At 39.2% G+C, this 11516-nt stretch overlaps 1 protein-coding gene across 2 annotated transcripts in view; it reads right to left on the bottom strand.

Moving 5' to 3' along the window:
* Window positions 1–11516, bottom strand: part of NADK2 (NAD kinase 2, mitochondrial) — a 30229-nt gene that overhangs the window by 13487 nt on the left and 5226 nt on the right. For both annotated transcript variants that reach the window (XM_042875499.1, XM_042875500.1), the window contains exons 2-5: window positions 5280–5368; window positions 4830–4918; window positions 3325–3406; window positions 1964–2047 (exon numbers count right to left, since the gene is read on the bottom strand). In XM_042875499.1, coding sequence (XP_042731433.1) covers window positions 1964–2047; window positions 3325–3406; window positions 4830–4918; window positions 5280–5368 — 344 coding nt within the window. The remainder of the gene's footprint in view (window positions 1–1963; window positions 2048–3324; window positions 3407–4829; window positions 4919–5279; window positions 5369–11516) is intronic.

Genomic DNA, 11516 nt, shown 5'->3' with positions numbered 1-11516 from the left:
TCCAGCCTGGAGAAAAGAAGGCTGCGGGGTGACCTCATTGCAGCCTTTCAGTACCTGAAGGGAGCCTGCAAACAGGAGGGGAATCAACTCTTTGAAAGGGTTGATAACAGCAGGACAAGGGGAAATGGTTTTAAGTTGAGGGAGGGAAGATTGAGGCTGGATGTCAGGGGAAGTTCTTTACAGAGAGAGTGGTGAGGTGCTGGAACAGGCTGCCCAGAGAGGTTGTGGATGCCCCGTCCCTGGAGGTGTTCAAGGCCAGGTTGGATGGGGCCCGGGGCAGCCTGGTGTAGTATTAAATGGGGAGGTTGGTGACCCTGCCTGTGGCAGGGGGGTTGCAGATTCGTGATTCATGATCCTTGAGGTCCCTTCCAACCCTGGCCATTCTGTGATCCTGTGATTCCTTATGCTTAAATAAATCAGAGAACAACCACTCAAGTCCTTGCTTAGGAATATCAGTTTTCAAACTTAATCTGAAGCCATGATCAGAAAAATATTTTGTGTTTTGCCCTGGTGAGGCTTTAGTCCTGTTAGAGCAACAACAGGAGCAAAACAATGAAAATTTCAAGATGGCATCCAATAAAATGTTACAAGTGGCTAGAGTAGCAAGGGACTTTAACAGCTTTAACAAAACTACTTAGCAAGGTGGAAAGTTAAAAGCTTCTGCTTTCTAAGCCTGAGGACATTTGATTTGAAAAGTATCTTTTCATTTAGTAACAACTACTGAAACTCCTTTAGTTAGGTATAATCAAACCTGATGGCTATATTCACCTCATTCTAGAATTTTTCATGGTACAAATGCAAGAATGCTTCAAGCTACAAATTAAGTATTCTAAAAGTACAACAAAAAACAACTGCAATATATTATAATGTGAATGACTTGCTTCTGTTTGATTGCTTGCCATCACAGAATTATTTCTGGAATGTTAACACACCACACGTCACAGTGTAGCCTGGTTCAGTCTAGTTCAGTGATAAGGGAGTGAAGGGACCCACAGACCCACACCCTGGAAAAGGAAGCAGAGGGAGGGAAGGAAAAAAAAAAAGGTAGGGAGATGGGCCTAACAGGGAAAACAGTGGCAACAACCTAAGAGGAAAAAAAACCTTTGTTTTCTAAATATAACAGTGGAATGTGAGATAATATAATACAGTAGGATTGGAATTGAAACTAATAAATCAAATAAAGAGTTTCCAAAACTGAAGCCCTTACTCTAATGCTGTAGGCAAGACGGGTAGGGAGCAAAGAGGGCAGTCCGGCAATTGACAGTGCACTGAGTGATGCTTTGATGTGGAACACCAATCAAAAATCATAAAACCAGGACACCACAGAACCATGTCTTTTGTTTTAAATAGGAGACTGTGAAAAACTGTACCCTAGTTTGTCCTTTAAAATTCAAATTGCTTCCTCCTTAGTTCAAGTGAGTTTAATTATTTTGAGAATATATAGTTTTGAAAGCATCGAGCAACCTTTATGATAAAGAAAAGCTTTCCCTAAGACTACTCGAGTAACAAAATTTAAGTCACTGTACCTTAATCAGCAAAACCATCTACATCAAACTGACCACTTCCTAACCATGTAGGCTTCATCAGCTTCTATTAGCATCACCAGGCACTGTACTATGTAAAATTGTACACTGTACACTGTAGAATGCTCCTAAGTGTTGAAATATATTAAGCAAACACATCCGTCATTTGCTAAGTCAGAAAAGAAAATCAATTGGTGAAGGTCATACCAAATGCCTTTTTTTCTGGGAACCAGCAGCCAACTTTATCCTTTACAGTCCAGCACCATTCTGAACCACACGTTTTTCAATACAGTAAACATTTACACAGAATTAATAATTTGAACCATTACAATTTTACTAAGCATCACTTCTTCCTTACAGATCACACATTATTAAGCATTATCCAAACAATGTATTGTAAAACACACAAACAAAACAAAACAAAAATCAGCAAATCATACCTGAACTCACCACGATAAAGCTTCTGTAGTGCTTCAGGAAATGAGTGTGTATACCTCACAGGCAAGCACAGGTGACCCTCCGATCTGGAAGCAAAAGAGAATAAAGGCACTGGAAAATGACAGTATACCAATATCTGATGCCTTAAAAAAAAAAAAAAAGCTTTTCGTTACACAAAGCAAAGCTAGACTTTTTACTTTTACAAGCCCATAGTATTAAAAGTACATCAGCAACCACACCCATCTTCCACCTCCTGCAGCATACACAAGAGGTGAGGATCTTATTTCCATATTTCTCCTAACAATGGGCTGCTCAGCTAGCAATCCTGCAATAATGTATACATTCCAAGAGTTCTTGTCACTGCAGTTCTAGGCAAGGAACTTAAAGTTAAAAACTTTGCCAGTTAGGAACAATATTTAATACAAGTTGGTGATACAAGACAGGCAGGTGACAGGCCTAAGATCAAATGAATGGCACATCCAAGCCAGAAAGCTAAACACTGTTTCATGAGTGATACTTGATAACTTGAAGCAAGTTATTTGAACCCTGTTACTTAGACTTGATACTGTAGAAAATATGTTAACAGATTTGAAAAATGTTTAAGAGAAACAAGGTATGGAGATTATTACAATATTTTATCACTGCTTTCTTATCTATCTACTATTATTATATATTTAATATTATATTATTATAATATTAATTTTAATATTATTATATTAATATAATTAATATTATTACTATTTAATTGGTTATACCAGAAGCAAAAATCTAAATCTTAGTGAATTCTGAGTTTTTATCTGCCACCCATTTGAAGGTTATTCCCACTGAGCAGAACCAATACACTGGATCCACCTGCCCAAAGCAATCTTACTGCTAGGTGGAGTTTATAGAGGACAACTAAATGCCAGTAAGTGGTTGAGAAGGCAACATCTTCCAAGGATGCTTCCCTTTCAGTAAGTGTTCAGGTACCACATTGAGTTGCTTTTGTTATCTAAGTCTCCTTTCCGTTCAGTACTCTATACCACAACCTCCAGCACCAAGCTTGTTGTCAGTAACACAAGTCACCAAACTCTAAGCACTTCTACATTTGTATGAAAGCACTGAACACAGTAATGCTTATCCAATACACTGTAGTCCTCTCAGATGAGAGGGGACAACCCTTTCTGGAAACTTTTATAATAAAACTTTTTATAATATATAATAAAAAAATTATAATAATAATAAAGTTAACTTGATATCTACAATCAAGTACAATAGACATATATGTTGCTAACTGCCATGGGCATGCCACATGCATCATGAAAATAGATGCACATTATGCCTGATATTAAATGGAGCACTGCTTCCCCAAATGTGTTTTTACCTTTCAGGATCAGTATTTACTCCAATAACTGGTTTGAATTTATCAAAGACCTTACTGGCTGCTAACAGCATTGTACCATCACCTACAGAGAAACAAGAAGATGTTAGTTTCACTTTTCCTTCTAATCCAAATAGTCTCACATGTTTTGTAGCACATATCACCCTTAACCATCTATCTGTATTTACAGCCAATCAGCTAAGGGGTACACACAGACACACACACACACACACACACACACACACACACACACACACACACACCAAAAAAAGGACCAGAACACTACTAATATTTTATAGCAAAACACCACCAACAAAATTCAAGATAACAAATGTGACTGGAAGAAGTTAGAAAAGAGATGTTGGAGGTTTCTATATACTTATTACCTACTAAGATGAATAATTTAGAAAATAATGCTAAACAAAATCTCAGAAGCCAGAAAATAATATCAGATTTTACAGTGATTCCTATCAAAACAACAGCTCTAGTTTCATATCAGAAGGCATAATTTAAACATCTTATTTGGCTCCACATATCCATGTTCGGAAAAAAGTCTCGCATTAAATTGAGAAGGTAAATTGAGAATAAGCCTTTAAGCGCCACTGTTTCTTCAGATGTTAATATAGTTCCCTGTCAAACAGAAGAACAATTCTAATCCAAATCAGTCTTTACAACAAGATAGGAGCTCTGAAAATCTTTGATGTGCCAACTTCTCTCATAACTATGAGGGATGTTGCCACAGTCAAGCTGGCAGAGGAAACATTAACCCCTCATTTTAGCATTAAACTTTGAAGATTTGACTGAAATCTACAGCAGTATTATTGAGGTGTTTGTGGTATAAACACATCCCATAAAACCTATTTTGAGTACTAAGGGCAAAATGGACAGGAAGAAGACAAATGCAAGGCAGTGTTCAGGTACTGCCACAAACGCTTGAACATTACGTCAGAGCTCAGCAACACACAGTAGATTTTGCAGCAATTTATAAAAGCAAAACTGAATGACCAGCTGCAATCCAGTGTTAAAAGGAATCAATCAGGATAGCTGCTCTGTTGGTTCATTTAGAAAGCTCTAAGCAGTGGCAGAAGCGGCTCAGAAATTGCATACCTCTATCTATCCAAATAGATACGTCTGTCAGTCACTGGAATTAAATGTGAAAGAAAGAAAGTTTGGGAAGGGAAGGAAACGACAGTTTGTTAGTCTCCACCTCACATTTCTCAAAAATAGAGTGAGGTAAAGGGCTACACATAATCACAGAAAGGTATTTTATCCTCTTCAGTAGATAGCAATAGAAAAGTCAACAATTTACACCATTTTACAAAAGACAACACTAAACATATCCAAAGTGGCCACACGTTGCCTTTTATTTCCTACTGCTACATCTTTAGATACTGGAGAATTTGTTTTCAAGGTATGAATATCTCCAGATGCTTCATACTTTGCAAATTTTATTTGAAAAATGCATCTATGAAAACATAATGAAATACTTCATTTTCATAAAATCATACCTCCTGCAGATATAACAGCATCTGCCCATCGAACTGTCTCTTCATTATATTCTCGACGTTTAACAAGACGGACTTCTATCTTCTCACTCCTGAAAAGTGCAGAAAAAAGCCAGAATGTGTGCTATATCTTTTACTGTCACATCCTTCTGGAAAACTAGCATGTAGCTATGGACTAATTAAACTGTTATTTGGCTTAGAAGCATTTTATGCCCACACAAATGCTTTCTATCTTTTCCATCTGTTTTCAAGATAATCATTTCATGTGCTAGTTAACCAAACTGAACTAGTTCACATGTTTCAGGAATGACCGTCCATCCATATCATCCTGTTCTCAATATTCTTTTACTAAGACTTGTCATACAAAGCTTTCTTAACTGTTCTTTTCTGTTTATTTCGCACACCTATGTACAGTTGCAAGTTCTGAAATTCTCAGCATCCATGTATTCTTACCGTAAACTGTCTACAACATGCTCCACATTTTTTGTATGAATGCGATGCCGCTCTAATAGACCAGCGTAATTAGATCCCTTCAAGGCAAGCTGTAAGACAGAAAATGGAACAGTTAATCAAGAGCACTTACTGTAGCGACTAATGTAAACAGAAGCTACATAAAACTTACTTTATCTCATTATAAATATACATGTTTTTGTAAGTGTCCCTTTGGTTACATCTCTGTATAAATCCCAGCCAGCCTGTGCTCACCAATTAAAGTAATTACACTGCCACAGTAATCAACCTCCAGGGCTGCACACAGTCATGCAAACAAACATGGTACACTGACCTCTATGTCACTGCAGACACTTCTCTAAATTCATGCATTTAAGATTCTGGGTAAATCTACATAAAACAGTTTTAGTAATATCCTCCTCCAGCATGTGATGAAAGCACTGAAATAGTTAGCTACTTACCTAAACTTCATGCTAACCATAAGAGGACAACAGAAAAAGCAACACGAATGCTTAATTAGAACAGGTATCTCCAAAAGACTTATAGCATTAACCTTCAAACCTTCCATTTGAGTCAAAATGGAAGACTGCCAAATGGTAACAAAGGTAGCACTTCCCCTGCATCAAAAACAAAGCAAAACTTAAGGGAAAGCCACCTACTGCCTTCAATATTGGCCCTTGGTTCACTGACCAAATTTTTCAAAACTGTATCAGTAACAAGACAAACTGTAGTCAGCAATTGCATTCTATCACCATTCTTCTTGGAAGCAAAATAATTAAAATAATCTCAGGACACTCTTCAGACTGTGCGAACATTATAAGTTCATATAGGTAAGACCTGAATGAGCAGGCCGGTAAGACCACTGCCTCATTATCCGATACTTTTTTTTTTTAATGAGCTTCCATTCAAATAATTCAGTCACTGCTTCTCTATATATATTCTCCACCTCATTATTTAGTCTGTTCATTTGCTGCTGGTATGCCAAACACACGTCTGTATGCAGATTAAGCTGAATTTGGAAGTAGAAAAGGAAAAAAAGATGCTATTAAGTGAAAGGAGCTAGTAAATACCTTGCTAATGAAAAAGATCCTGCTTGGAGCAGTAGGCTAGACTAGATCACTAGACTAGATCACCTCTTAACATCACCTCTTACGCTTCCATCTAACCTGAAGTATTCTAAGATGATATACTGTCACCATTTCCCCTTCTCACTCCGCAGAGCAGAAAAAAAATCCTCCTTGAGTTTGTGTAGAGAAATTTGTCTGTGCCAGAAGCTTTGAAAAGGCATTTCCAGCTATTCATTTCTGTGCTTTTATACAAGGCTGCACTGCCTTCCAAGAACAAGCAGTGCCAGACAGCTGAATCTAATCCCATTTTCATATAGATTCCCACACCACAGAACTTGACAGCAAAGGAGAAAGGACAGGCAAAACATGACAATCACAGCTAACTGCAGTTCAACATCCGACAAACACAATCTTTATTTGATAAAAATTGTCATGAAGAAATCCAACCATAAGCCACACACAAAGTGCTGAAAAAATTATACAAAAGAATGGAATTGGCTGTTCTGGAATTGCATCTTCATTCTGCTTAGTGGGTTTAGAATCAGTGATTGAAACCTAGTAGAAATGAAATCCTCAGCTGGTTTTACAGCTGGGATGAGGAAGCCTTCTCCAATAGCAAGGGCTCCTAGGCTTTGCCTGGATGGCATCAACAGCACTACAGACAGCCAGTGTAGGCAGCTGCCAGCTGTGCTTGGTCATAAGCAAAGAAACCTGAAAACACCTTCACTGATCTTCCAGGTCATTGTGCTTGTTAGCACAACCTTGCTGGGGTGCAGGGTGTTAAGTCCCATGAATTGCTTTGGATCTCCTCCCCAGCTACGATGCTTACACATTCCAATTGACTCTCTGCACAAGAACTCATGGTGCCGCTCTGAGGAGCAAAGAGGTCCAGATGTGGGCAGGGGGAAAATAACAATGCTGCAGACAGATACAGCACTAATCACTGCTGGGCTAGTTCTCAAACTTATAGAATCCATCTGGAGTGGAAAGGAAAAAGAAAAATGTATGTATTTACTACCCACATACCCCTTAGCACCAGAGGTCTGATTTGCTAAAATTTGGATTTTCAATCATACTTTCTGGAGCACTAACTGACCTTGTTTTACAACCAAAAAGAAATCGAAAGCAAATAAATGCTACACTCAAAAAATCTACAGGGTTACAAGGTCAGGGCTCCCATTCACGTCTCCTTTGGAAACGTACACTGTGAATAAAGCACAGTCACCAAATGAGTGCCTGACTAGCAGACACTTATTGCAGCATATGTTTTTCAGACTGCTAATTTCACAGATTATTTACTTCCACACATGAAATACAAACTCCATCTTCCAATTTTATTTACCTTATTCATTTGCCAGATTTGCCAGCAAATGATCTTTCAGCTTAGTCCAAGAAAGCTTCTGCCTCAGAACAATGAGCAAGAAATGAATCTCTGCATGATTATTGATGTTAGGTAGCTACTCTACCTAAAATTTTCTTTCTAGACACATGGTGCCTTGCATTGGATTTGAGATGAGTATACAATTGATCACACTTCAATATGTCAGCTGTTGGTGAACAGCGCTTACACAGTGCCAGAGGGGTTTCAGCTTCTCCCCTGCTGGTGAGGGGCTGGGTGTGCACAAGGAGCTGGAAGGGTCAGAACCAAGATAGCTGACCTGAACCAAGAGGTCACGGCATCACATTGAACAATAAATGTTTGGATAAAGAAGAAGGAAGGTCAGGTATTGGAGAGATGGTCTTTGTCTTCCTGACACACCACTACATGTGCTTAGCCCTGCTGTCCTGGCACCTGATTGCTGATGAGGAACAGCCAATAAATTATTCCTCACTGTGCTTTGCTTCTGCGTACAAGGCTTCTGCTTTGCGTGGTGAACTGTCTTCATCTTAACCAGGAATTCAAGCACTTTTACCTCCCTCATCCTGTTTTACATCCTGAACAAGTGGCCCTGTGCTGAGCTGTCTGATAGTGTAACACCACAACACAACCTCCTGCTTGATCATTTTTAAAGAAAGGCTGATTTTTCATAGAGCACCTTTAACAGCCATTTAGACAGGAGACAGTTGCTGGAGGCTGCCTTCCTTCTCCAGCCTTCAGCCTGACCCCATGGGGCCTGAGCTGCACAGCCACTGTCCCAGGGCCTCACAGGCCCCATGCGACAGCACTGCACTGACAGGCCAAGTGCCACACAGCTGGCAGCACCAGGATTCCTGCTGCTGTCCACACGTTTTTTAGAATCCTGCTTCTGTGTATGTGAGTTACTATCCTTGCAATACGGAAGGGGGAAAAGAAAGGCTAAAGTTTTACTGATGTTTCCTAACCTAACCGTGAGGATTGTAGAAAAGTAAACGTGAATGCTGTCCAGTGCAAAGCCATGAACTGATCATCTTCTACATTTTATCCTAAAACCTTAAGATTAACAGTAGCTTTTCAGATGCACATAATGTACCTATTTATACTCTAAGGCTTATTCAGAATTTGCAACACTGACAAAGTCTTGAGTTGCTACTGCAGCAGGATGGAGGCAATGCCTTAGCGACCTCTGCTCATTTTAAGACCCTTTAGGAGTCAAACTAGGAACAATCGCACAGAATTCCACAACAAACCTCCCCCCTCACACACAAGAAGCAAAAGAACAGATTACTAGTTTCCTACCTATCCAACTTCTGTAGAAAGAATCACCAAACAGATTGAGAATGCAGCAGCTGAACACACAAGCTTTAATTTTAGCTTTAAGATAAAGGTGTTATAATCACTATAGATAAAGTCTAACAACTATTTCTAAGCAAAGCACAGCATTATTAAAAGCCTTGTATTCTCAAAAATTTTCTCTAGATTAGTATGATCTCCCAAGACAGATAGCACTCTTGCTTTAAAAAGAAACAATTGATTTTGATGACACTATGGAAAATTGTCCCTTCTTTTTCCAGACCTAGAAACAGCTTTGAATGTAGCATGCACTTCAGGCAGTACACACTTCTTAGTTCCCTTGACCAGTAAGGAACACTGACCCAAAATCTGCTTAGAGACCAAAGTCTGAGTCTAAAATTGCACGCAAATCATCTTCCTATGCTCTTATGTTAAATACTAGACAAATTAATGTGTTGTATTAAAAACAAATTCATTTTCCTCAGCAGTAAGGAAGACATGGAGCTTACCCATTTCTCCTCACCTGTATGTAAAAGTCTGACAACATATTTAAGCTTTCCTATTTTCTACTATAGGAAGTTCTACTATATTTGTAGATAGAGGGAATGAACGACAGCTCAGTTTCCAGACTTTAGAGAACAATGGGCAAAAAACAAGAAGACAAAGACTGAGCACTTATTTGTGGTAGAACCCGCCTAGTAGAAATGTCCATTCCTTAGACTTTGGGATCATGCCACAAAAAAAAAGGGTCTGCTCAAGACACAGCTCTAAATCTCTGGGGCTTCTTCAACCTTGGCTGGAACCAACAGGGGCTTCAGCTCTCTGCTTTCATACAGTAGGTGTTTGGGTCTGAGGATGACAACAGCCATCACGGTGTCAGATCATGCCTACCTTCAGCTTCTGTTAGATGAAGACCAATTACCCAGACAACAAACAGTGACCACTCACAAGTTTCAGCTGCTGTATTTATTTTACCAATGATCCTGCCTTCATGGGATTCACCAGGCCTCAGCCTTTTCAAATTTGTTAAAGCTGAAGCATGTTCTCCTACTTGCTTCTGCACTACAAATGCCAAATTTATCCAAGCTGACCCTCTATGCTTTTGTTAGAGAAAAAGAAGAAGATTGTGTAGTCACCAAATTCAGAAAAAAAATGAGTCCAATTTACATCTTCATTGAAGAAGACCAGGTTCACTGAATGGATGTTTTGTTTGATTAGGCTATGGCTGAAGCTTTTGATAGCAATATGACAGGCTTCAGCAGAGTCATGCCTGCAATATGAGAGCATGAACCCATCCGGGGTCACTCAGACCAAGCAGACTGACCTAACAAGAGTCCTGAAGCCCTCTCTGAAGCAAAGCCACCAATTTGACTGAGATACTGAGGTCCTGGATGAATTTACAACACACTGACTTAATTTAAAAGTGCAATTCACCAACTCAACCTCTTGCTTACAGAATGACTTTAGTAATGACCATTTCCCTTAGCTGAAGTAGCAAAGAAACACATAGTTGTCCAAAATGAAGCCCTGCTGAGAATCCACAAGACCCGGGCTCAAGGTTTAAGTTCCCGACAAAGCTTTAAACATGAACTGAGTTTTCCATTTCAAAGTACCACTGAGTTGCAGGCTGCAGGCATTAAGCCCAGTTCCTTCTTTCTTGTCCAAGTCTGGGACATGTGTAACTACACAAACTGTTCCCAGCGTCTGGCCTTTATGCATGCTGTGTTTCTATTAGTTCTGTATGTAATTTCCCATGCTGTACCTTAGTGGGCTGCAGTAGCAAGGAAGCATTTTGTTTACACCTCCCAAACCTTTTCTCCCAGCAGTATAGACCCCTCACTTTTGTAAGTGCAGCCTTCCAAATGCTGCCTTTGTATCTGCCATAGAGTGACAGTGATGAAGCATTTTGCGTTCCATTACTTCTCTGGCAGATGACAGACTATTTCTTCACCTGGTAAATTAACCAGGCAAAATCACTTTCCCAAAGCTTTAAAGAAATGCTGCTCTGAGGGTGAGAATTTTATCTGCAGGTGAACAAAAATAGAAATACCACAAACTGCTTACTAGTTCTTCATTTACCACATTAAAGCACTGTTACTTTAACCACAACTGAGGAATCCATATAGTGGGTTTGCAACCTAATCCAGAACAAGTTGTTAACTATAAACAAATCAGGAATTTCTTTCTGCAGTTGCAGGCTTCCAGAAATCCAGCACAATGCAAGCAATCCAAGTAGACACTAACATAACAATGACATAAATCACAACTACTTAAAGGCTCCCCCCCCCCTTCAAAAAAAAGCCTTTCTCAGCTGTATTAAGCATTAAATTACAAGCCAGTTGACATTTAATTTAAACACACCAAAACACCATACATTCATGTTTATTTGCTATATACAATCTAAGTATACATGAATGAGGTGCTGGAAAAACAAACACACACTACGGAAGAAGAAACAACGTTCCAGTCATTTGTTTCAGTCATTTCCAGACTCTTCACAAGACCAAATGACAACCTCGAAGG

The sequence above is a fragment of the Lagopus leucura genome, unplaced genomic scaffold (genome assembly GCF_019238085.1).
Source record: "Lagopus leucura isolate 7727_CA_CO unplaced genomic scaffold, USGS_WTPT01 Super-Scaffold_100014, whole genome shotgun sequence".
In the NCBI taxonomy this organism is placed as follows: domain Eukaryota; kingdom Metazoa; phylum Chordata; class Aves; order Galliformes; family Phasianidae; genus Lagopus; species Lagopus leucura.
This window is presented reverse-complemented; position numbering and strand designations above follow the sequence as displayed.